Source organism: Elephantulus edwardii, unplaced genomic scaffold (assembly GCF_000299155.1).
Source record: "Elephantulus edwardii isolate Elephantulus edwardi_28Jun2011 unplaced genomic scaffold, EleEdw1.0 scaffold00207, whole genome shotgun sequence".
NCBI classification, from domain to species: Eukaryota; Metazoa; Chordata; class Mammalia; order Macroscelidea; family Macroscelididae; genus Elephantulus; species Elephantulus edwardii.
This window is the reverse complement of record NW_006399957.1, coordinates 239,983-267,766: the sequence shown is the minus strand read 5'-3', so window position 1 is coordinate 267,766 and position 27,784 is coordinate 239,983. Positions and strand designations below refer to the sequence as shown.

The 27,784-nt window shown below is 42.9% G+C and overlaps 1 protein-coding gene across 3 annotated transcripts in view; it reads right to left on the bottom strand.

Annotated features, from left to right (window-relative positions):
• The window catches only part of PQLC1 (PQ loop repeat containing 1), a 48,483-nt gene extending 21,083 nt beyond the window's left edge, over positions 1-27,400 (bottom strand). The window contains exons 1-4 of one of the 3 annotated variants that reach the window (XM_006897225.1): positions 27,198-27,400; positions 20,178-20,311; positions 13,982-13,987; positions 9,941-9,988 (exon numbers count right to left, since the gene is read on the bottom strand). In XM_006897225.1, coding sequence (XP_006897287.1) covers positions 9,941-9,988; positions 13,982-13,987; positions 20,178-20,311; positions 27,198-27,400 — 391 coding nt within the window. The remainder of the gene's footprint in view (positions 1-9,940; positions 9,989-13,981; positions 13,988-20,177; positions 20,312-27,197) is intronic. The other 2 variants (XM_006897224.1, XM_006897226.1) reach the window with 2 other exon arrangements.
• Positions 27,401-27,784: the final 384 nt, after the last annotated feature.

Genomic DNA, 27,784 nt, shown 5'->3' with positions numbered 1-27,784 from the left:
TGATCCCAGGTAAGTGATGGAGTGCTGTGATCCCAGGTAGGTGGTGGAGTGCTGTGATCCCAGGTAGGTGGTGGAGGATGAGCGATCCCAGGTAAGTGATGAATGATGAGGAGTAATAACTCACGGAGGATGAATGATGATGCCAGGTAATGGCTGGAGAATGATTCCAAGTATCAGATGAGGAAGAATGAACTCTGGCCCCAGTAACTGAGGAGTACAATAAGGAGAGATTCCAGTAACTGACAGGTAACAAAAGGGGCAGGGCCTTAGCATCTGGAAAGACCTTAGCTGCCAGAGGTGGGGAAGTAACTAGCAAGGGGAATTTTTGGTAAAACTGGGTTTTCCATCACAGACATCAGTGATGACAGACCCGAAGGAACTCTCACTCTCCCACTCTGGGCTGGCAGCAGCAGCTGAAGTGTGTCTTTATTTTCCCTCTCTTTTTTAATCCAGCAAGGGGGAGAAACAGGTAATTTTAAACTCCTAAACCTTTCCAAAGGCAGTTAGGCCACTGGAGAAAAAGAAACCAGCACAGAAAAGATGATTTGCCAAGCAATGCTTCCATATGGCAGTGCATGTATGAGTGGGGAGAAGAAAATAAGCAAGAAAAAAAGGCCAGCAGGTCGGCAGCCATCTTCCCATTGTCCACACCCTATGAGACCAGGCTGCTCTCCCATGAAGTGACCAGGGGGTTCATCAGTATTACAGGCTGATTTGAAAGAATGTGTTTCCAAATTCCAGGCCAGTTCAGACACTCCTTGGACAACAATCATTTCTTCTTAATCTTGGAGGCATGTCACAACCACCAGGACCCCAAGGCTGCTGGCCAGATCCAAAACTTCCTAAGAACACATATTATCACAAAGGAGCAAGAGGAGCCCAGGTGGGGAAGCCGGTGAGTATGTCCCCACTCATCTGTCCATCTATCTAAAAGCAGTCCTAGGAGGGGGCAATCATCACCGCCCAAGAGAACATTGTGGCACTTTGTGGCTCCTACCGAAATACCACCTCTGAAATCTGGGCAACACCAGAAGAGTCAGCAAGACACTCCTCAACACTATACCATCTGAAAAGGCCCCTAAGATTCAGATGCCCCACAACACAGAGTGTAGAGTGGGTTGTGTCCTTCAGAAGGCACTCTGGACAGCCATGAGCCTGACAACATGGGATCAGAGAAGAGTACTGTGCACTGGGTGGAATGGGAGAGAGAAAGTCAATTTCAGGAATGCCTGGTTTACAAGCATCACACTGACACTTCTCAAAAAGTTTAAGAAAATGTGCAATGAAGCACTACTTTCTGTAATTTGTGATTATTTAAAATTTAAATAATAACTTTTAAATATCAACTTTCCTAGGAAGTAAGACAAATAAATCTTGTCCTTCAAAGCCCTGGTTTCAACTACCAGACCACTTTTTTAACAACAGAGTTATCAGAAAACAAAGTTCTTCATTGGAGAACACTAATCTGTCTGTATCATGCACCTTAGGACATAATCATAACAATCAGTGTAAACCTCAATCTGCCTAAGTTTGGACAAACCACTTGTGGTGGCTACTGAAGGTAGGCATGGACGCTGTAGCCAGGATGACTTAGTGGAGTCCTGAAACTGCAAGCAGGGCCAGTTGCAAGAGGGGTGGTCACTCACAGGGCTTATGGGGCCTGGGTATTCCAAAAGGATGGAAGTATAGTGGGTGCTCAAGGCAGACTAGAGGGTGGTGTCACTGGCAGAGGGTGAGGAGTATTCTAATCCCCCACTCTAGGAAGACAGGAACACCAAAGAGCTATATTTTCCTTCTCTTCTATTCTCAAACCAATGAGATGTAAGTTCAAACTGCTAAACCTCTAACTTTGACCACTCCTCAGACATACCAAGATGATTACAGTTCCTGTTGATCAGACCCAGCTCAGCTGAGCTGAGGTGAGCAGACAGGAGAGGCACTAGGTCCATCCCTCTGACATGAACATATATTCCTGCCAGGAGAGAGAAAAGGAAGTTCTTCTGGGGACCAGTATCTTGGTCCTGATTCAGAGCTGCCCTAGTGCTTTGTCCAGCATGACGGTGAAGTCAGATGTGGAAGTTACTGTGGCTACTGCTGTGAATTGCCCTGTCCAGAGTTCTATCACCAGTCTAGTCAGCTTGTTTGCTCCTTTGCCTCCTCTAATTTGCAGGAGACTTTGGACCAGTCCTTGAAGAAAGACATTATGTCTGGAAGGGTAGAGGGTCAGCACAGGAAAAAAATACCCTGAATGAGATAGATTGGCATAGTGACTGTGAAAAAGGGGTCAGGTGTGTCAGAGACAGTGAGTTTGGCTCAAGAAAGGGCAAAGTTCAGAGCCATTGTTCATAGGGTCACTATGCGTAATAGTTGACTCAGTGGTACATAACAACTCCCTCTTTTATCCCTCTCAAGATGTCCAGACTTGTGTCCTCTTTTGCCCAATACTCTCTGCTCAGGAAGGCAGTAAAAATGGACAGTGGAGGGTGGCAAGGGGCTGCGCATTCCCTGGCCCGAGTGTCAGCACTGTTTCTCTGCAAACTAAGCCCTGTCTCAACTGTCCATCACCACTCAAGGGTCTCAGGATAGATTATGTTCTTAAGATATCTCATTACTGAATTTACTGCACACTCTTCTATAAGAAATAGAACCAGCAATACCTAATGTGAGGATTTTCCCTCTAAAATCAAAACAGTTCATTTACTATAAAATCAAAACTTTAATAGCACCTGTCTGAACAGCGCAAGGGAATACTGCATGGATTAAAATTTAAAAAGGTATGTGTCAGGGTTGAATCGTTTCTCCATACCTATTCAATCTGTATGCTAAGGTAATCATTTGAGAAGTTTGGCTCTATGAAGACGAATGTGACTTCAGGATCAGATTCATCAACAACTTAAATTATACAGAAGATACAACCTTGCTTGGTGAAAGTGAGGACTTGAAACATTTGCTTTAGAAGATAAAAAAAACTAAGGAGAGCTCTGGTGGCCTAGTGGCAAGAAGCTGCACTGCAATCCCAGAGGCGCACGGTTCAAATCCACCAGATGCTCTGCCGGGAAAGGAAGGACAATCTCCTCCTGTACCAGTCAGATCCGATTTGACCGTATGCACACACACACACACACACACACACACACACAAATAAAATAATGAAAAAAAGATAAAAAAACTATACTTTTCTATATGGATTACATCTCAACATCAAGAAGACAAAATTCTCACCACTGGGCCAACAGACAACTTCCTGATAGAGGTTGAAAAGTTTGAAATCAACGATTTCCTCTAACGTAGATCCATAATCAACACCCTTGGTACCAGCAGTCAAAAAAATCATGCTCACCCATGTTTATTGTAGCTTTATTCACAATAGCAAAGAGTTGAAAACAACCCAAGTGCCCATAAACAAACAAATGGCTAGAGAAGCTTTAGTATATTCACAAAATAGAATACTATGCTGCATTGAAAAACAAGGAACTCATGAAATATTATACAAAATGGGTGACCCTGGAGGAAATGATGCCAAGTGAAATATTTCAGTCACAAAAAGACCGCATAGTGCCACAGTTGTAAAGTGGGACTGACATCAGAGTTGGGGGGAAACTAAGAGGAGATATGTAATGTTTATATACTGCATTGAAACCAATGATGGAGAGAACTGTTTACGAAATATATGATTAGGTATTATTGTGATGACAAAAGTCCAGAATGAAAGCTGCATAGTGGAGTGGACTGGTGGCGGGGAGAGGGGAAGATTGTATAACAATGAAAGAATTTTTTTTTCTTACTTTTCAAAGAGAAAAGCAAACTGGGGGAGAGGGGTGGGCAGGGAGGAAAGTATGTAACTATGAATGAATGGAAATCCAAAGTCTCTGTAAATTTTCAGCTAATAATTTAAAAAAAAAAATCAAATGACGTACTATATTAAAAAAGTCTACTGTCAAGACTCTCTCCAAAGTACTGAGGAACAATGATGTCAGTTTCAAGACTAAAATGTGCCAGATTTAGGCCAAGGTCGTTTCAATCATTTTCTATGTATCTGAGAACTGGCAGTCAATAAGGATGATAAAAGACTAGATGCCTTTGTGTAATGATTTTGGAGAAGAGTCCCGTGAACTGCCAATGTCTTAGAGAAAGTTCAGCCAGAGTACACCTTAGACGTAAGGATGGCAGAGCTTTCTCTTACATACTTTGGATACGATGCTAGGGAAGGTGGAAGGTCAGAGAAAGAGAGGAAGACCCTCGGTAAAATGGATTCACAGTAACTGTAGCAATGGATTCAAGCATTTCAGAGATGATAAGGATGGCCCATGTTAGGACAGGGTTCAGAACTGCTTTTCATGGGTTTGTACTCCCCTCAACAGCACCTAACAGCAACAACAACTTGTAAAACACTTAACAAAGGCAGGTGATTAATTCTCTAACTGAACACCTCACTGCACTTACTTGACATAAAAACCACCATCAAGTGTTCAGGGCCACTTGTTTTACTCATCAATACAGCTGTTGCATGTAAACACAACAATATATTATTCTCCTGGCCTGAAACATTCTTCATAATACCAGACCAGTTACCAGGGTTCTACAGGGTTTAATTCTGGAATTGTGGTGAGAACTTCACAGATCCTCTTCCTAATAAAAAAATCATATCAGTGAAAATGATAAAAAATAACCTTTTAAATCTTTTAGAAATTGTCCTAAGGACATAGAGCAAAAGAAGAAATACCTATATAAGAAAATTTATTCACTCAGAGTAGAAGTCTAGGTTATTTGAGGCATACTCTATCCCCTGCCCCCAACTTTCAAGTTCAACTGTGACAAAAGCTCTAATTCAGGTTGGTGAAGCCAGGAAGACATGGTGCTCTCCTGGCTCAGCTCCCAGCACTAGGCAATGATTTCTCCCAGGAGGTGAAGACTGCCAGCATGTCTCAATCCTCAGCCCAACTCCTGTTCTACTTTAGGCAAATATGGATTTTAAGGTCTGTGCTTTCTTCTTCCACCAGCCTCCACTTGAATGGAACTTGTAACCTAGGTATGACAAAGAATAAGAAGGCTCAAATGTCCCTAACCAGTTTAGTCACAGGGTACAGGTTCCGTACTGGGAAGAGCAAACCAAGAAGGCTAGGGCCTACTGCTCTGTCAGAGATAACTTGCAGAACAGGGGTACGAGAGAAAGCAACTGCTGTGTCCACTCTGCGTTTCTACTGAGTTTCTGTCTCCCTCTCCCCAGAGGCATAAGAAAAGAGGATCATGTTGTTGTTTTTAGGTGGTGTTGAGCCAACTACGACTCAGAGCAACTTCACAAGCAGCAGATCTGAGTCCTGCCCTATCCTGTGCCAGCCTCCTCATCTCTGCCATACTTGAGCCCACTGTTGGTCCATCTTGTTGAGGGTGTTTCCTCCTTCCCTGACCTTCCACCTTTCCAAGCAGGATGTCACTTTCCAAGGACTGACCCCTCTTAACAACATGCTCAAAATATGTGAGATGAAGTTTCACTATCCTTGTGTCTTAGAAGCATCCTAGTTGTAACTTCTCCAAGACATAATTGTTCTCCCTAAAGGCATTGACTTTATTTGAAAGAGAACATCAGGAAGTTCAAGTTTAAGTGCAACAGCAAAAAACAGTGGAGACCCCAATGAGCAATTAAGGGGAAGTCAAAAGCTCCACAAAGTAACAAGAAAATCAGGAAACCACTTAAAAGTTTAATAGAGAAAAGCAGGAAAAGGGAAAACAAACCAAAAAAAGACTTCATGGGTTTGGAGCAAATGTCAAAGATTGGTTTCAAGGAACATTCCTTTAATGCAACCCAGCTTTAATTGAGTCAGATGGTGGAGTAATGTATGTCCTAGGATGTTATAAAAAAACAATAATGGGAAACTGAGGAGGACCTGAAGCGCTTGCTACAGAGTGTCAAGGACTGCAGCCTTCAATAGGGATTGAGGCTCAGTGTCAAGAAGACAAAGATTCTCACCACTGAACCAATTGGCACCATCAGGATGGATGGTGAAGAGATTGAGATTGTTCACAGCTTTGCTGTTAGGGAGCAATGGTGACTTTCTGGAGACTAAGACCAAGGAATCCCATCCGGGAAACCCCTTAAAGCTTCTGTAGCTTAAAAAAAAACCCAAACAACAAAACTAAACCAAACAATAATAATACTAACAATTAGTGCATTCTCTACTGGCGAAGTGGTTAAGCCGTTTTCTATTAATTGAAAAGTAGGCTGTTCGAATCTAATGGTTTCTTCAATGAAATAGGTAGGAGTGTTTCTGTAAAGATTACAGCCATGAAAGACTATGGCACTAGAAATCTGAGGCAATTCCACTCTGTCTTATACAGTCACTGTGAGTTGGAATTTGACTCAACATCATTTTGGTGTGATACCAGTAAAAGCAGACCAGCCAGAAGTTTAACAAGGCAATTAGGAGAAAACTGAAGAAAATCCAGCTGTGACAGTCATACTTTTTAGGGCAGGAAAGGTTTAGAGACTGCACACTGTAGCAAAATAGACACCACTAAACCAGACAAATTGTTGGACAAATAAACAGTAAGTTCTCTCCACAAGTGGGAGATCAATATACATATCTGCTATAATAGAACACTAAAGGATTCAGTATTCTATGCTGCATTAAAAAAACAAGGAACTCATGCAATATTATTCAAAATGGTTGACTCTGGAGAACATTATGCTGAGTGAAATATCCCAGTCACAAAAGGACAAATATTACATGATGCCACTGTTGGGGAGAGACTGAGTAAGATGGGTTCAATAATGTATACTGCACTGAAACAGAGGAGGGAGAAAACTGTTTAAAAGAGATATATAACTAGGTATTTCTGTCATCACAGGAGACTAGAGCGAGGGCTACATGGTGGAGGGGACCTGGGGGAGGGTTTGTAAAACAATGAAAGAATCTTTTCTTTTACTTTTCCATAATTTTTGGACTCATGTACTTATAACTTGTTAGTCAAATTTGTGCCTTCTAGGTTGCAACACCCCCATGATACATCTTCAAGGATATGAACATGTACGGCCAAGCACAATCAATAAGAGTGCATCTAAATTCCAAAATCAATCTCCATAATAGTCTATGTGTTTCCTACTGCCAAAGGGGCCCTTTAGAGTAGTGAGAGAAGATCTTCACCCTGAAACCCACAGCGTCCCTTTTCAGCAGGAAGTAGCTAAGAGAATATGCCATCCCCTTTTCCTTATGACTCAGGGTGAAGTCTCTCTCAGGGAGGAGTGATAGGGAATGGCAAAGGATACACTGACAAAGAAGATTAATCAGAACTGGCTTTGACAAGCACTGTGGCATTTGGACAAGAACAAACTGGGAGGAGGGTAGAGAGAATAGTGCAACAAGGAATGAATGGAAACCCAAAATCTCTGTAAATGTTTATGAAAATTAATAAAATAAGTAACATAGAGAAAAAAAAAGGATTCAGTATTCAACAACAACAGAAATCAGAAGACATGCAAATGAGCAGGAAACTGTGACCAATACAAAGAAAGAAAGGAGGGGAGAAAACAAAAGTCACTTTTAGGGGTAGAAACATTAGATTTATCAAAGAAGTATTTTTAAAAAAATAAAAGTCACCTTTAGTGGTAGAAACATTAGATTTATCAAAGAAATATCTTTAAAAGAGGTAGTATGTATGTGTGTGCATGTGTATCTATAAATATATACATATATATATTTTATATGTATAATATAGTTGGAGACAGCACAAAGGAGATCCCACTGGAGCAAAACTACACTGATGTAAAGAAGTGACATCACATAACTCCTCAAATTCCCAGAAAGAAATTAAGGGAATCAGAAATGATAAGAAGTTTATTTTAATATAACAAATTCTATATAAATATAATTTCTGTCCTTTCATCTTTGTACTCTGTACTCTCAAAGATATAAAAGTATAAAAAGTAATAATTATAACATGTATTATTAAGATTTTAACATATTAAAGATATATGTATAATAACAACATAAGATTCTGAAATCAATAACAAAAGAAAACTTTAGAAATTCACTAATATCTGAAAATTAAATGACACATTCCTAAGTAACCCAAAGAATAAATCTCAAGGAAAATTAGAAAATATATTGAAGTGAATGAAAATAAAACCAGAATATACCAGAATTTATAGGCTGTTGTTACAGCAATGTTTAGAAAGACATTAAGGATATAAACACTTTCATTTAAGAAGAGAGAAAACTATCTCTAATGCTTAGCCTAACCATCCAACTCATGAAACTAGAAAAAGGCTTACTCCAGACTAACACGGAAAAGGCTTGACTAATAGAAAAAAGAATCAAAGTTCTAAAATCAGGGATTAAAGAAGGGTACATAACTATCAACTTTCCAAAAATAAAGAGGATTAGAAAGGCATCCTAGGTGAGCTCTGGTGGCCTAGTGGTAGGAAACTGCCTTAACAATCTCAGAGGTGTGCGGTTCAAATCCACCAGATGCTCTGCTGAAGGAGGAAAAATCGCCTCCTGTACCAGACAGATCCAATTTGACGGTACACACATAAAAAGAATGAATGAATGAATAAATAAATAACTAAATAAATTATTTTTTTTAAAAAAAGGCATCCTAGAAACAAGTCCCTGCTGTAGACTTGCCTCTCTCTCTTGGCAAGTCTCCTATTAGTTTCCAAGGCTGTCGATCCTTCCCCCTTGGTGGATTACCACTATTGAACAACATACTACACTACCCAAGTCCTTATACATTGTCTAAATCAGATAACTTAGATGAAAAAGACAAGTTTCTGGAAAGACAAACACAAAACTGACTCAAGAAGGAAAAAGAAAATTTGGGTAGACCCACAAAAAAAATTAAGATATTTAATTAGTAATAACAAAATTTATCACAAATACCAGCAAATTCTACCAAACACTTTTTTTTTTACCAAACACAGAGTATCAATAATACCTCATAAACTCTTTAGAAATACAAAAGAGAAAGGAATATTTCCTATATGATTTTGTGAAGTCAGTATTATTCTAATACTAAAACCAGGCAAAAATAGACATCTGCAGACCTCTTATAAGTACAGACACAATTCTCAACTAAATACTCGCATGCGAAGTGCAGCAACGTATAAAAGCATTACACATTATGAGCAACTAGTTCTAATCTGAAAAATGCAAAGGTGATCCAATAAATGACTATCAGCAAAAACTATATAACTCAGCAAACACAGAAGAGTATTTCACAAAATTCTACATCCTTTCTTGATAAAAATGTTCAACAATCTTGGAATAGAAGGGAACATAGTTGACGTAAAGAAATAGCATCTACAGAAAACCCATGGCTAACATCATAGTCCATCGAGAAAGACAGAATGCTTTCCTCCTAAGATCACGAACAAGGACATCCATTCTCACCACTTCTGTTCACTGCTCCGCTGGCATTCCAACCAGGGCAATTAAGCAAGGACAAGATATTTTAAAGCAACCAGATTGGAAAAGAAGTAAAACTATCTCTACTTGCAAAGGATATAATCTCGTAAAAGAAAACCCTAAGGCATGAACTTAAAAAGCTATTAGAATAAAGAAGCTCAGCAGATAGCACATACAAGAAGTATATTCATAATCCAGCTACATTTCAACAAAGTACCAATGAACAGTCCACAACCAAATTAAGAAAACAACTCCACTTTCAATAGTGTCAAAAATTATAAAATATTTTAGAATAAATTCAAAAGAAGTGTGAAGCTTGTACTCTGAAAACTACACATACACAGAGGAAAAGGCACAGGCTTCTAGAACTGTGGCATGCTAGAACTGGGCAGGTGTGAGCTATCAGTCAGTACACAGTCAGGCTTCCAAGCCAAGCATGCATGGTCCCAGGCAGGCACAACAGGGTGACAGAGAGGGAGAGGCAGATGGTGGAATAAACATGTTCTGAGTGGCAGGTTCATGCAGTGCATACATACCCAGATAGGAACGCCTGAGGGGAACTCGGATTTCTTCATCCTTACTATCTGCAAGTACATTTAATAAGAGAGAAACAGGAAGAAAAGACAAGACAAAACAGACTGGTTTTAACACTGATAAGCAGATGTGTTTCTCAGATGCTTAGAATTTCTTAAAAAATTAAAATTTAAAAACCCTTGGAACAGAAAGACCACAGGTTTTGGGTTCTGTGGGAAATTCACTTTGTGAACCACCTTCTCCCAATGTTATAAGAGGAGAAGAGGAAATGCTGGGCCCAAAGCAAAAGATTACTCTATTTTCATTTCATTTCTAAAGACACAAGAGGCCAAAAGGTCACTGCTCTGATAAAGGGATAGCACAGGTCCCGTGTCCCATGTCCACTTGCTCTAGAACTCACTGTACATTTCCCATTTTACTCGTTTTACTCCCTAGACATGTTACCTATCTCCATTTCCCAGAGTTAAGCAGGACCTTCTCAGAAGACTGTTCCTCAAGCTGTTTTCAGAGGGAATGTCAACATAAAAGGGGTGCGAGCTTATGGGACCCTCAATGCAAGTGCTTCTTGGTGATTGACATTCACCTCGAGCTCTACTCACCAGGCCAGTGGCTCTTCGAATATGCCAGACACAGACTTGGACCACCAGGAGTTCCCCACTGGTGACCCAGTACCTCACTGCCAGGCTGCTGACCAAAGGCCCAAGATGTGAGTGCTTAGGGCAGACGGTGACTCAGGAAAGTAAGACTCAAAGCATGGGGTTTCAAATACAGGTGTGGGTCAAAGGCTGGGTTCAACTGCCCCAAGCAATGTGTGGAAACCCTGCAAGCAAAAGCTAAAAGCAAACACTGCACACAGTTCTGGATGCTACCAGGAAGAGGTGCCACATTTCCAGGGAAGCAAGAAGCTTCATGAGCTGACAGGAAAGAACACACAGACCTCACCACCTCCTGGTTGGACTCTGGCACTCTCTGCTTTACTTGTCTCTGAGCAATCATCCATCCAGGTCACTCTCCTGACTGTGGCTGGGCCTATGCAGGTACAACTTCCACAACTGGTCTCCATGTTGTGAGGAAGCTCAGACCACAGAGAGCAGCCTTCCATAAATACTCCACCAGCAACAGCAAGAGTCCAAGATCCCAGGGACAGCAAATGTCTGTGTGAGCAAACAGTGAGGTCGTGGCCCCAGGCTCAGCACTGACTAGCTGACACCGGGTGGAACAGAAACGACTGGTCTGCCACATGCTGCCCAAACTGCGAACAAAATAAACATTCTTCTGAGTAACTTGGTGCAGGCGCAGGTTTTCAAGTAGCTGTTGGGACCAGAACAAAAGATGATTTGGCAGAAAGGTCACCTGAACACACACACAAATGAGAGTCAGACGTCCTGAATGGTCAGAACCAAGACAGAAGCGAGCCGGACAAGGTTTTCAGATGACAGACAGGCAGACTCCATCTGCTTCTTAAGGGCCCTGGCCAAATGCTGAGATTCACCATGTAGGTAGGACAGAAGGACACATTAAGGGCATCCTGGGTTGAAGACAGCCTGGCTGGCAGAGGGGGTAGAGTATCACAGGATGCAAGAGAAGCTGCAAAGCAGCAACCAGCAAAGAGAATGAGCGGAATGCTGAGATCTGGGCAGGAGGCAGGACACTGGACCATCTATGGAGCCCAGTGTCCAAGGGCTAATTCACCCCTAGAAAACGGGATAAAAATGGCTGTGTAAATGCCCTTCAAGGATGGAGCCTTGGCTTTCATTCCCAAAAGACATGTAATCTTTAGTCAACTCTTAAATCTGGAACAAAACTTTCCCATGATTCAACTGTCAGCCCACAGGAGAGAAGCTATAAGGTGATCCGTAACAGGGAGCCGCATCCCCGTGTAATAACCAAACACTATAGGCCAAAGGGCACCATCTGCCCAAGAATAAAGCCCAGAAGGCAGAATGAGAGGACAGAGGACTGAGAAATGAAACAATGAATGAATGAGAACCCAAAATCTCTGTAAATCTTCATTAAAACTAATAAAATTTAATAATAATAAAAAAGGGATTGAGAAATGAAAATTAGGAGAGGAAGTAGAAGGAGTGCTGTTACCTTGTAAATACTGTAACAGATGTAAAACAAATGTGTATGAATGGTTGGATGGAAGACCAATCTGCTTTACAAACTGTCATTCAAATCACAATTTTTTCCGTTTACTGCCAGACTTATTTTTTTAATTGCGATTTGAGTCAATGTTTACAGAACACATTTGGGGGGGGTGCTTTTCCCCATCAATCATTCAGGTGTGTTCCATGATACCAATTATACTACACACGTCTTATTGTCCTTCATTCCAGGTCGTCCTCCCCCTCCCACCATCCCAGAAAGTGCTCATTGTCTATCAGGACATTTTCTGTTCTCACTCCCCTTCCCTGGTAACCACAGTAGATTAATTATCTCTAAGTATAGCCTTTTACAAGTGTTCTTATACAGTATTCATCCTTTTATGACTGACTTATTTCACTCAAATTCTTCACTGTTTTTCAAGTTGCATAGTACTCCACTGTGCAAATGTCTATTCATTCTTTCACTGAGGAGCATTCAAGGTGTTTCCATCTCTTTGCTATTGTGAATAATGCTGCAATAAACAGGATTGTGCATATATCTATTCATACTACACCTCTTATTTTCTTTAGAGTATATTCCTTATAGCAAAATAACTGGATCAAAATGGTACTTCTACCTTCGATTTTTTAAGGAAACACCAAACTGGCTAAATTTTGTTAGCCATTGCTGTTAAGACGAGATGACATCTCATTGTTTGGATTTGTATCTCCCCAAATGCTAATGTTCTGAGCATTTCTTCATGTGTTTGCTTGCCATCTGAATCTTTTTGTTAAAGAGTTTTCACACCTTCTGCCCATTTTATAGGTTCCTCATGAGCACAACGAAGTGCTCTGGGATTCCCATTCTTCTCAATGTCAGCCACAACTTGTCATGATCCACATAGTCAGATGCCTTTGCACAGTCAATAAAGCACAAACAGGCATTCTTTTGGTATTCCTTACTTTCAGCCAGGATCCATCTGACATCAGCAATGATAACCCTAGTCCCATGGACTCTTCTAAATTGCATTTGAACTTCTGGCAATTCCCTATCTATGTACTGTTTCAGCTGTTTTAGAATGATCTTCAGCAGTATTTTCCTAGTATGTCATATAAATGATACTGTTCTATAATTTCCACATTCTGTTGGATCACCCTTCTTGGGAATAGGAACAAATAATATAGACCTCTTCCAATCTGTTGACCAGACAGCTGTCCTCCAAATTTCCTGGCATAGACCAGTGAGTGCATCCAAGGCTGGAGGTGTTAACTGAAACAAGTCAATTGGTATCCCATCAATTTCTGGGGCCTTTTTTTTGCCAATGCCACCAATGTAGCTTCCACTTCTTTCATTACCTTTGGCTCCTGCTCATACAGTACTTCCAGAAATTTTTCAGTGTCAATCAATTCTTTCTGGTACAGTTACTCTGTGTATTCCCTCCATCTTCTTTTGATGCTTTCTAGGTCATTCAATACATTGCGCATAGCATCTTCCAACTTGTGATACAAGGCCTAAATTTGTTTTTCCATTCTTTCAGCTTGAGAAATGCAGAGAGAGGAGGCTGTTGTGTGAACAGAGCAGGGGAGCACTACACGGTTTGGAATTAGGAACGGAGTGCATCAGGGATGAATCCTTTCTCCATATATGTTCAATCTATATGCTGAGCAAATTATCCAAGAAGCTGAGCAAATTATCCGAGAAGCTGAACTCTATGAAGAGGAGTGTGGCACGAGGATTGGAAAGAGACTCAACAATAACCTGAGTTATGCAGATGACACAACCTTGCTTGCTGAAAGTGAACAGGATTTGAGACACTTGTTACAGAAGATCAAGGAATGCAGCCTTCAGTATGGATTGTGTCTCAATATCAAGAAAATAGAGATTCTGGGGAGCTCTGGTGGCCTAGTGGCAAGGAACTGCAACTACAATCCCAGAGGCGCACGGTTCGAATCCACCAGATGCTCTGCCGGGGAAGGAGGGACAATCTCCTCCTGTACCAGTCAGATCTGATTTGACGGTACACACACACAAAAATAAAAATAAATTTAAAAAAAAATAGAGATTCTTACCACAGGACCAATAGGCCATATCACAATGGATGGAGAGGAAATTAAAACTGTCAACAGCTTCATCTTGCTTGGATCCACAGTTAACATCTTTGGTACAAGCAGTAAGGAAATAAGGAGATGTATTGCATGGGGAAAATCTGCAGTTAGGGATCCTTCCAAGTTATTGAGGAGTAGTGATGTCAGTTTGAGGACTAAGGTGCATCTGATTCACAGTCTTTCCATTTACTCACTATGCATCTGAGACCTGGACAATGAATAAGGATAACAGAAAAGAATTGATGCCTTTGAGCTGTGGTGTCAGAGAAGAGCACTGAACATTACACAGACAGCCAAGAGAATGAAGAGATGTGTCTTAGGGAGGCTGCTGCCAGAGTTCTCTTTGGAGGCAAGAATGATGAGGCTTTGCCTAACATACTTTGGACATATAGCTAGGAGGTGCTATTCCTTGGAGAAGACTATGATGTTGGGAAGGGTGGAGGTTTGGTGAAGGAGAGGAAGACACTCAACCAGGTGGATTGACAAGGTGACTGCTGCAATACGCTCTTGTGTGTCAGGAAGTGTGAGGATGGTGCAGGACAGGACAGGTTTCAGATCTTTTGCTCATAGATAGGGTTGCTATGAGCCGTACTAGACTCAAAGGCACTTAACAACAACAGCCCATTTTATAACTGGGTTGTCTGCAGCCATAGAAAACAAAATCATGTTGGCCCAGCAACAGACTCATAGACTAACGAAATACAAGAATCAAGAATCCAGAAATCAAACTCTTCACCATGGTCAGTTGATCTTTGATAAGATGAAACCCATTAAAAGGGGAAAAACAGGAACCAATTTAGGAGCCCTAATCTATAGCATAAATAGACTATCAAATATAGCCAAAAATGTACAACTAGCAGAGGATTAAATGAATGGATGGAATTAATTAATTAATTAATTAATTAAATCCTTATGTACGTCAAGAAATTTCTCCAAGAGTAAAAAGAGGGCCTACGATAAAAATAATAAATTATATATATAAAATTTATGGAAAACTCAAAAAAATATTTTTAAAAAGACTACTCATAAAAAAGAATCTCTTTATATCTTTACTGAAATATGATCTATACACACAAAAATCCACCTTTTAGTGGGCTATAGCAAATTTACAATGCCTCCAAATTATATACTCAACAATTAAGATAGCAAGTTTTATGCCATATATTCACATAACAAAATGAAAATTAAGAAAAACTTGGTAAATAAACACCAAATTTCTAGCAGATCTAGAGAAGAGATTGGAAGAGGAGTTTCCTTCTGTATTATTTGGTGTTCAAATAAAACAGGTGCTTTACAAGGTGTGAGTGTGTGTGCAGGTGTTTGGTAAAGTCCCACAGGGTGGGAAGGGTCTGAGTGAAGAACACAATAATGCCAGCATGCCTGCGCGTGTGTGTGTGTGTGTGTGTGTGTGTGTGTGTGTGTGTGTGTCGCGCACGCATGCTCACCAGCTGGGCTCAGCACTGGCTCATGGGACCCGAGAGCTGCTGTGAAGGACAAGAAGATGCAGATGCACTTGTTTCACCTCTCCAAGGCTGTCACACCTCAGCTACCTCCAAAGAGTTATAGTAATACCAAATTAAACATCTCTCCTAGTTAAGCCCTGAGTGGGGCACACATGAAAGAAGTAGGTTATTTGAAAACAAGGCCCAGCCAGTAAGAGTTTAGCTATGTCTCACTGGTACAAATGAATTGGACAGTTCCATCCGGAACTGTGCCTGAGCTCTAGACAAATGGGGACAAATCAACTGTAGAAACAGCCTATTCGGTTTCCTCCAACCATGTGTTGAAGAAAGGGAAAACATATTCTGGAAACAAAGTCTAATTTTTAAAAAGAAAAATATCTTAAAATGAAACAGATTTTAAGCCTGAAATGCTTGGCTTCAGCCCCCAACCCCCATGAGGCAGAGGGAGAAAACAAACCCCACATTTTATCAAGGGTTTCTCAGAAAAACATGGGATAGTCAATGGCCAACTTGGCTCTGTCTCTGGGGAATTCTCAAGACACATACATTAAAGAACAATATTAGTATCACATGCAAATTAAATGCTATTAAAGATCATTTAAAAATGGCTAGAATAGTACATTGAAAGAGAACTTCCAGAAGTTCAAGTTGGGTTTAGAAGGGATACCATTGATGTCATATGGATCCTGGCTGTAAGCAAGGAATACCAGAAGAATGTCTAATTTGTGCTTTATTGAGTATGCAAAGAAATTGACTGTGTGGGTCATAACTAATTATGGCTAACACTGAGGAGAATGGAAATCCTAGAACACTTACTTGTGCTCATGTGAAATCTAAACCTAGACGAAGAAGCTGCTATATGAACAGAGTAAGGGAATATCGTATGGCTTAAAATCAAGAAAGATCTGCATTGGGGCTGTATCCTTACTCCGTAACTATTCAATCTGTACACTGAGCTAAGCATTCAAGAGGCTGGACTTCACAAAATAAAAAGAGAAGTGAGCAGAAAGAAAGAGGGCCTTCAGTACCACTGAGAAAGAAGAGTACAGGAGGGTGTCGTGTACATTAGCCCCAGTGTCCTTCACTGAGCAGCTCCTAGACTTGGGTGAAGAGATGCCCAGACACAGGGAGCTAGGTCTCCAAGGGACACTAAGGCCACAGATGTTGAAAGGAGATACAGGCCTTCTCCCAGAGCTGAGAGAGAGAGAAACCCTTCCACTAGAGCCAGCACACTGAAACTGGACCCCTCATACCCTAAACTGTGAGAGGCTATACTTCCTCTTATGGTATCTCTGTTAGAGCAGCACTAGACAGCTGAGACATTCATCTCTGATGAGCAACAACCGGAAAGAAGGTATTTCTAAGTGTGCACCATATACTCATGACCCTCACCCTCACCAAGTCAATCTGAGGAGCTCCTTGGCATAGTGTAGATAATGGAGGTGATAGATTTGGGTTCCTGAGGGGATTCCTGCATTTCAATAACTGTACTTATGATTGAAAGTCGAGATGTCTCCACAGGCTCACCAGTGTGCTGCATCTTAGCTCAGCCTACTTACTCTTTCAAAGTTGGTCACAAAAACTGACAACATGTCCAGATGCTGAAGATAAATGACCTGCTCTCAGGGCACCAAGTTTCCAATTAGCTCTTCATCCTTTATTCAAAGCCATGAGAATTCGAAAGGGCAGCTTCATCCAATCTAAAAGTTAAGAGTTTAAATAAAGTGGGATTTGGGGATGAAGAATGCACACTTCACAGGAATGCAATGTGGGTGTGAGGAGCACACAAATTTCACTGGGATGGGCAGAAACCATGTTGTTAAGTAGAAACACAGGGGAATACGTATTTAAGCTACAGCATCCTGACAGGTTTGAAATGTCAGCTTCCCAGAGGAGGCAAAGAGTAGGACAAGAACCATATTTAGTGTTATGTCTAACTCAAATCTCTGTAGGAGCCATAAAGGACAACAAAGAAGGGAAAAGAAACAGAAAAACAAACAAACAAAAAATACCAACCCCCAAATAAAACAGAGGAGACAGAACAAAAATACCATAAAACATGTTAGTGGTAATCTTCACAGCTTTACATTACACAAAAAGTCCTTCATTGGTTCAGGATGCCCAAGTAGTTGGCTTCCTTCCTACCAGGGCTGAAATGGCAAAGGGGAAAGGTTCTCAGAGGGAGAGAAGATTATGAATAAAAGAAGATTAGGAACAAAACAGGGACATCATCTGTCAGGCAAGACTTAAAACATCCACAGGGGCCCAAAACAAAACAAACTCCGGGGAAAACACTTCTCAGCATGACCACTGTGGTTAATACACATTCACAATCTCAAGCAAAATAAAAATGAGAGCTGGCTTAGGGTTGGTCACCAGAAGGGAAGCAGAGCATAGACGTCTTGCACAAAAGCAACCGCTGGCCTGCTGGTCAGCCACAGACTGCTGAGGCAAAAGGGGGCATGGCTAGAAGTCAGAGTGGTTGGTCAAAGTGTGGCCAGTTCTTACTTAGAGTGGGTGGGTGAAGTGTGGCAGCAGAGAAGGGACATGTTCTACGAAATCTCCCTCCCCAAAAAGCCTAACTTCAGATGTATTCTTACTGTACTGTGAAAAAGATGCAATTTTGTTCAGTCTTGGTGGAAAAGTACAACTTAGAGGATGCATTTTATATAGAAGTCATACACTGGCTTCTTTCCCCAACCTGATCAAGCCAAAACACATGGGGGCTAACAAAAGAAAAATTGGATGTATACATAATATATAGTGCGAGGGGGAAAGTTGAGAATAAAGCTAAAAGACCTAAAAAAAAAACCAAAACAAACAAAAAAAACACATGGGGGGCGAGGGCATACTTCCAACCTTAATCAATAGTTTGCATGCAACAGTAATTATTAGCAAAGAATAATGCATTGCTGTTGTTATGTGCCGTCGAGTCGTTTGTGACTCATAGCGACCCTATGTATAACAGCCCTAAACCCTGCTATATCCTGTGCCAATCTCACTGCCTCTGACACACCCATCCCGATTACCCCAGTCACCGAATCAATGCACCTCATAGAGGGCCTTCCCTTCCCCTTCTGTGCCATCCCACCACCCTCCCAAGCATGATGTCCCTCTCCAAGGACCTCTCCCTCCTTACAACATGTCCAAAGTATGTCAGACAAAGCCTCAGAATCCTTGCCTCCAAGGAGCAGCTCGGTTTAACCCTCTCCAGGATGAATCTGTTCAAGCTCAAAGGCATCAATTCTCCTTCTATCCTCCATAGTCACTGTCCAACTCTGATGCATAACAAGTGATTGCAAAGACCATAGCCTGTATCAGATGCACCTAAGTCTCCAGAGTGACACCACTGCTCTTCAGTACCTTGGAGAGGTCCCTAACGGCAGACTTTCTTTCCCATGGCAATGCGCCTTTTAATTTCCTGGCTGCTGGTGCCAAGAGTGTTGATGGTGGAGCCAAGCAGACTAAAGTTGTTAACAATCTCAATCTCTTCACCATCCATCCTGATGTTGCCAATTGGTCCAGTGGTGAGAAACTTTGTCTTGACATTGAGCCTCAATCCATATTGAAGGCTGTATAGTCTTTGCAGCAAGCATTTCAGGTCCTCCTCAATTTCAGCAAGCAGGGCTGTGTCATCCGCCTAACACAGATTGTTAATAGATCTTCCACCAATCCTGACCCCACACTTCTCCTCATAGAGCCCAGCCTCTCGGATAATGTGTTCTGCATACAGGTTGAAAAGATATGGAGACAGGACACATCCCTGGCATACGCCTTTCCCAATTTTGAACCGTACAGTGTTTCCTTGCTCTGTTCTGACGACTGCCTCTTGGTCCAAGTATAAGTTTCGCATTAGAACGATCAAGTGTTCTGCGATTCCCATTCTTCTCAGAGTCAGCCACTGTTTGTTATGATCCACACAGTCAAACGCCTTTGCATAATCAATGAAACACAGATAGATAGACATTCCTCTGGTATTCCCTGCTTTCAGCTAAGATCCGTGTAACATCAGCTACAATATTCCTAGTACCACGACCCCTTCTAAACCCAACCTGGACTTCTGGCAATGTGCTGTTCCAGTCGTTTTTGGATAATCTTCAGTAGATTCTTGCTTGCGTGTGAAATGAATATTGTTCTATACTTTCCACACTCTGTTGGGTCACCCTTCTTTGGAACGGGAACAAATATAGATCTCTTCCAGTCAGTTGGCCAAGTGGTTATTCTCCAGATTTCTTGGAACAACCTGGTGAGCACATCCAGGGCAGCATCTGTTAGCTGCAGTATGTCAATTGGTATACCATCTATTCCTGGGGCCTTATTTTTTGCTATTTCCTTCAAAGCAGCTTGAACTTCTAATTACTAATCTAAATTCAGTAATGAAAGTAGACTATCTTGGATGGTATACTTGGATTCTTTTACACTATGAAACTTGTAGTTAAGTCATTTGATCTACTGAAAATTTTACTATCAGTTGGAGCTAACAGTGCCATCAGGTGAAATGAAAGCTATGGGAAAACAGCATTAGAGCAGCCTGCGAGGTGCAGCAGGCATGGTCAGGCCTCTGCACATCACCTTTCACCAACCTGCAAAAGAGCGGCGCTTGAGATTCAGCTCACTGTTGACGTGAACTTCAGTGCAGAGTCTCAGCATCAGCAGCATGGTCAAGATCATGATTATGCTCTGCCACAGAAGAGGAGATTCAAAGTGCCTTCCAAACCTGGGGAGGTAAGAGACAGCACATCAGAGCACAGCTCACCATCTATTCCAGAAAGCGCACGGTACTTGTTAGCCAGAGGTCATTAGAGGCTACTTCCATGGGTTGGGGTGGGAAATGAGGTTGCTGAGGGAACAGGAAGAGGCTGGGTGGCCCCCACAGGAACATCAGGACAAAGGGCCACAAGAATCAAACGGGACTGTGAACTTCCTCACTTCTGGCCATGGGTTGACCATGTGCCATTTGGGTCCCTTTGTACATTCATTTTCCATAGAAGTGATGAATACTAGAATAACTAGGGGATATATCACAATTGGAGCTTCCTGTCACCACAGGAATAACCACAGAATAACAAGTTTATAGTGAAGTGTGGGCATTTGGAATAAGGGGCATGGAAGGCACAGATGAATGGTTAACTGACTTCAGGACAAGGACAGGCAAGTTGAATATTGCAAAGGGCATGGGTTTCCACAGAAGGTACACAATTAACAAAACAAAATTGAAAACAAAGTCTACTGTCATGAGAGCCCTTAAAAATATAATTAGCACAGAATGACAGAGTTTGGATTTCTTTCTTTAAATGACCCCAGTCTAGGAGCCTCATCCTTACACCAGACAGCGGCCCTTTCAGAGCTATTCCTCCTCTACCACCTCCGTAAGGGCTGGGTGTACTGTTCAACCAGATCCCATGGCTCCTAAACCACTAGAGAAGTGTGTATCTACTGCCAGTAACACTGACATTCCAACACTCACTGTTTTCCACCTGAGTAGCAAAATGTTACTTATCCCAGCTACTTTGTTTTTATTTTTTAAATTTGTGAGGACTTCCTAACAGATGCCAGGCAACCTCACACCTCAAGTACTATATTAGAATGTGGAGTGTGACTGGCCATGCCTGTGGATAAGACTCCAGTGGTGGAAAGGAGTTAGGAGCCCAGCAGCTCACTGACCCCTTCCCAACCTCCCCACCCACCTCTTTTATTTAATCAGAAGTCTGTGCATGGTCAACTAAACTCATTGTTGCTGAATGAGAACCGACTCACAGCTGATTCTTCACTGGATTTCCAAGGTTGTAAACTTCATGGAAGGAGACTGCTCATCTTTCTCCCATGGAGTTCAAACTACCACAGAGCTAGCCTTTGGACTAGCAGAACAACCCCTGGTGGACTATGTCATCAGAGCTCCCAGGAATTGGTGAACCCACCTCCAGATTTCTGACACCAAAAGGACAATCCTGCACATCAGCACTGTCCAGAGTATTATCTGCTGATTGCTAGGGCTACAGAATAACAAGGATTTTAAGAAGTGAAGGTTCTTAGAGCTCCATGTATTTCCAAAAACCTAGGCAAAACAAAACAAACTTGAACCTAGAGCTTCTCAGATCCTGTGCATGGCAACTCTCCCAGCGGGGAGAGTACTGATTGGAGCACCACTGGGTTAAAGACCAATTTCAGGGAATGCTGTTCAAGAGTCCAATTCTCCTCTCTGCCCTAGTGGAGACCTCTATCCTCTTTTTTTCCTTTTAATCATTTTTTAAACTGTGATTTTATTTTTTTAAATATTTCTTTATTTACTTACTTACTTATTTATTTTTTATGTGTGTACCGTCAAATCGGATCTGACTGGTACAGGAGGTGATTGTTCCTCCTTCTTCAGCAGAGCATCTGGTGGATTTGAACCGCACACCTCTGGGATTGCAGTGCAGTTTCCTGCCACTAGGCCACCAGAGCGTGCCTAAACTGTGATTTTAATGGAATTTTACAGAAAGGTTGGCTTTTCATTCATGCAGTGTTGCCCATTTTCATCCTTCCCCTCCCCGAGTCCACTTTGCAAAGCACCTCTTGTTTTAGATTGTTGTCATACACATAATCCCTAGTCATATATTCCTTTTGGACAGTTTTTTTTCTCTCATCTGTTCCAGTGCAGTGTTCATTATCTAGCCACTCCTTTCCTATCCTCCATCTGTCGCCTTGCTCGAGGCCCTGCCTGCTATAGTCCCCTAATTTCTCCGTCATCCATGACCCACAATCTCTGTACCACAGACATCTCTCTGTGGGTGAAAGGACAGAAAGGTAAAGAAGGAGGGAAAGCAGGAGAGATCAGTATGTCTGTGACAGGAGATAAGTAGGTGGAGAGACAGGTGGATGGTGGGTGGGTAGATGGGTGAATGTTCAACAGACGGTTAGATGGTTGGATGAGTGGGTGATAGGTGGGTAGGCGGACGGAGGCATGGAGAGGTACATGCCTAAATGTGTACCCACGCATGGATGGATGTAGGCAAGAACAGGTGGGAAAAACAGGTAGATGGGCAGATGGTTGTATGGGTTGGTAGTTGAAAAGATTTTTACAGATGGATGGGAGGGTGATAATCAGTAAGTAGCTTGTAAATCATAACTCTATGATGCTAATAAGGCAAGACCACAGAGAAATCTGTAAAGATGTGATTAACATCTGATTAAGGATAGATCTCCTCAGGGGGTATGGCCTCCATGATTTTTATGTTTGGAATATAACAGAAAAAAAGCTAGAAAGCTTTTTTGTCAGATCTACATCTGGCTATCTGGCTTGATGTCTTAACTGGACATAATTCAGTGGCCTGACATACTTGCTGATTTTAGATGCGTCCGGATCCAGAACCAGTCATCTGTGACCTGTCTCCCAATAACGACCTGAAGCTAGTAGGCAGCCATCTGCAGAGCAAGCCCTTTGTGATCTTTCTTCCCAACAACCACCTTGGGGCTTGTCCATCTCTGAAGCTGGCAATCTCCAAAGCCAGCAGCTTAAGACTCTGCCTGCTGGTGACAACTTGGACTCGGGCTCCCAGATGCTTCCATGGGAAGGTCTGACCTGCTTCCACAAGCATGTGAGTCATCTCTTTAAAATAAATAGATCCTATCCCCTCCTCCTTTTCTCTCTCTCTTTCATTGATTTTACTTCTTTAGAGAACCTAGCCTAAAACCATATAAGGTTACCACATATTCTACATGTTTCCTTAGATATCAAGCCCTCGAGAACGAAAAGAACATTAACTCAATGCTTTCATCCAGGCACTGGCTGATGACCACTGAAAGCCAGAAATGCTGTGGACAGCAGCAGAGTTATATTCATTCTCTGACCTCCACAAGCTGAGAGCCATGCTGTGTGATCAATACCCTGAACAGAGAGGCCTATACAGAGAAAACATTTACCCCCATAGTAGTCCAGACTCACACCATTTTCTCCCTATGCTTGGAGAAAATGAACCACAACCCTGAGGACTTGCAGAGCATCCCTCACACCCTACATCTGGGGGCCTGGCTGGTCTGCAGGCAGGAGCACTTTCTCCCCTATACCCCAGTGTGCACAGAATAAACATGCTCAGAATTGGGCACAGCCCAGTTCTGGTGCGTCTGACAATCAGAAGATTTAAAGACAGCCACTCAAGAAGAGGAAGTGGGCCTTCAACTTAGGCTGCAGAGCCTCCCTGAAGGGGAAGTGGGTGGAGAAAGGGAAAAAATTTTCAATGTTTGGTTTTTCAGTTTATGTTAAACAAAAAATAAGTATCCTCTGACCTCCCTTCTCAAGTAGCCTTGGCACAAAGAGAAGCCCAGAAAGATAATTAAGAATTTTCTCAAAGGAGCTGCATTGTGCGAAACACCTAGCCTCCGGTTCATGATCTGGGAAACATTTCAGGTCTCATGCAGGAAAATAAGTGTAGGCCAAGACTGTGTCCAAATCAGTTAGAAAAACACGGGCTCATGAAATTTGTATCTTTTTTTTATTTCATTATTTTTTGTGTGTACCGTCGAATCAGATCTGACTGGTACAGGAGGACATTGTTCCTCCTTCTCCAGCAGAGCATCTGGTGGATTAGAACTGTGCACCTCTGAACTTGCAGTTGCAGCTGCTTGCCACTAGGCCACCAGAGCTCGCCGAAATTTGTATCTTGATGGTGGTGGTGATCAAAGCAAGAAATTTGTCCAAATGCACCAATTCTACACTTAAAATGGGTGCATTTAATTGTGTGCCAATTATTACTTCAGTATGGTGGGTTTTAAAACTAGTAAAGTGGAAACAACCCTAATGTCCACCAATAAATGAATGGACAAACAAAACATGGTCCATTCACTCAGTGGGATTTACTCATAAAGAGAAATGAAGTCTGCTGCTGACAAATCTATTTCAATTCACCAGGACCCGTGGATCAGAACAAGCTCCCGGAATGTCCTTGGTGCTAATCTTTTACGGAAGCCAATCGCCGATCATAGAACTGCTGGCAGGTTCAAACAACCAGCTTTTCTGTTAGAAGCCCTGTTGTTGGAGTTATGCATGGACATGAGACAGGTATGGCACATCCCATTTTAAAGGAAACAGGACAGACAAACTTATGGAGACAAGTCTCCTAATGGTTACCACCAGACAGAGAAGAGTGACAAACAGGGCTGCTATTTGAGGGGCGCTCAGCTTCTGCTCGGAGTGATGAAAAAATGTTGAAAATGGGCAGTGGTAATGGTTGTAAGCACAGTGAATGTAATCAGTGTCACTGAGCTACAGGTTTAAAGACACAGAAAATGACAAATTGTTAAATATACTGATCACAATTTTTTTTTTTACTTTTTAAATTTTAAGTTTTTATTTACAGTAGAAAATCTCTTGCAGAGCTATGAGGCATTTCTCTTCAACATTGAATGTTCAGAAAGGGATTTGTTTTGATTGGAGAAGAGGCACGAAAAGTGCTATTAAAGCTGAAAGGTTACCCCATTGCATAGCCCATGACGACGGCTGGATGGCACCTAACAATTGTTGCCAGTTCTCAGGAGTGAGTACCTTGCTGGGGAATACATAGGTAACATTTGCCTTTTTAGCACTTCAGCTACAATTCAGTGACAATTACGTTCATCTTGTTACATGCCATTTAGTCAACTATGACTCCTAGCGACTCTCTGCCCAGTGCAGTCCTCAGACTCGGACATCCCGAGCCACAATCTCCAGTGTACTCAACGCCCATTGTGACAGTCACCATGTCAGTGCCATCTTTCCGCTCTTCCTTTATTGTCCCTCTACCTTTCCAAGCATGACGTCCTTCAAGGACTGTTTCTATGTACCATGGAGTTGGATCCAACTCCTTGCTGACCCTCCAGTGGGTTTTGTAGAGGAAACAAATTGTAAGGGAGGAAATTGCTCATCTTCACGGAGCAACTGGTGGATTCAAGTCTCATGCTTTCAGATGGGTAGTTAAGGTCCTTACCACTAGGCCACCAGACATAGCAGATAAGAAAAAAAAAAAAATAGCAGATAAGCAGTAACATACTTGCTGGAAAAAAGTAACCCCCAAAACACAGGCGAGTTCCAGTGATGGACCTTCCTCCACATAATGCCTGGAGGGGCTGGTCTTCTGGGTCTGAGGACCTGGGACTTCATCAGGAACAGTTCAGTCAGTAGCACAAGATAGCCTGGACTTTGAGCAGTATTTAGACTCTTAAAAGCCTTCAAGTAGTCATCTAAAATGCAACTATTGTCTCTATGCATCTGGATCAAAAGAAGGAAACCAAAGACTCAAAAAAGAAATACCATGACAGGACTACTTGTCTGCCTGAATCAGAATCACAGCCGTCCCTAAGACCAAGAACCAGACATGAGTTGAGTATGGGATGTGGCAACCAGCAGCACAATAAATGGTCCCAATAGAACAGGAGCAAAATTACAACAAAGCTAAAAGTTCTTTTTTAAAAAAAGCCTGACTCTTTGGACTGGGAGATACTGTAGTGAGTGCTAAGGGAGACTGTCACCCTGGAACACCCTTTAATCTTAGAAATCATGCCACTCCTACAGTCACCTACCACCCAAAAGACAGTCACTCATAAAGTAAGTCACACTACCACTAAACACTGTATCCCTGTAATCACTGAAGGGAGACCACCTGACTGGACTCTGCTCCCTTCCCCACCTGCCCTGGAGTGGGTCTTTGGGAGCATTGCTCATGTCACACTGACTGAGGGTACACTGGCTGCCTCAGGGCCATATGGATGGAAAATGTCACGCTTTGGCCTTGAAATTCAGCTCTAAGAATGCTTGTTATTTTCTACTGAAAATTCCCGTTCCCAATTAAGTCAGACTTCATAACTTAAAATTTAGTTAAATTTCCATAGCAGGATGCAAAAAATAAAGAAAGGAAGCTGGCCTAGAAGAGTCCCTGAAGTATCATGTAGAGAGCTGACTTCCTATTACAAACGTGTATGCACATACGCACAACGCACTCTCACGCATGCACACATGTGCAGATGCACGCACACACGTGTACAGATGCACGCATGCACACAAATACACACCCTGCAGGAATAAAGCCAGGCCTGAGGGCGCTGAGGCCAGGCACCTCCCAGGCAGCCCCACTGTCCTGTCTGTGCTCTCTCTCCAGCAGCTGGCATTTTCCTCACTTTGGGATATTTGTAACCATTTCTCCACTCTCCTGTTTCCTTGTCTCCCTGCTCTCACTAGAAATGAATTCCTGCAGACACAGGCTGTCACCTCAAGACCTCATCCTAGGGCCATGTCACCAGAGGCTTCTGCAAGTCCCCATGTATGTCAGAAAGAACAGATGAAGTCTCAAACAGGAAGTTACCCTAGAGATGCCTGCTGGACCCCACCATCCGAAGGCGTGGTGGTATCACCCAGAAGGAGCCCTCCGCTGCTACACAGAAGGTGAGCCGTTCAGACCCACCCACAGGAAGCACGCTTTGACAGCCTATAGGGCGTTCCACTTTGTCTCCCAGGGTCGCCAAGAGTCAACCAGGGCTGGATGGGACCCCGCACCCCTCAAACTGAGAAGGGTCAAATGCGGTCTTCAGGAAGTAGCTGCCCACTGCCCCTCCTGGACTCACTTTGGGGGCCCTGGGCAGTGTCCCTCACTCACCAGAAGAGAATCCGTAAGATATTGGCCACCAGCAGCACGAGACACACGTAGGTGGAGAAGCCGTCGGCGTTCTGGGTCCTGCGGATATCCCGGTACTGCGGGATGTAGGGCACCACGCCGCCGAAGACCATAGCGCCGGCCGCGCCCCAAGACACCAGCTGGTGCAGCGGGGCCAGCAGCCAGTCCAGGCCGAGCGCCTCCATCCCGCACGCGGACCCCGCTGCGCGCGCCGCGCACCTGACCAAGCCCCGGGGGCACTCCGGGGGCGGACGCCGCTCGCTACGCCCTCACCGCCCGCGATCGCCGCCGCGGGGCCTGCAGGGAGCAGTGCGGACCTGAGGACTCTGGTCTCGCTTGGGTGGGCCTGCCGGCACCGGCTCGCGCTCGCGCAGGGCAGGCTCTCCAGGCCCCCACCCCGAGTCCCGCCAGGCGCCGGGGCGCAGGAGCACTCCGCACAAGACACGTGAGCTCGGACAGAGAGGCCCGGGGTTCAGACCCAGGGTCCAGACAGGGACGCTCCCGGGGACCCCGCCCTGCACTGCCTGCTGGCGCTCCGCTTGCCGGGACCCTGGTAAGGCGTGCACCCT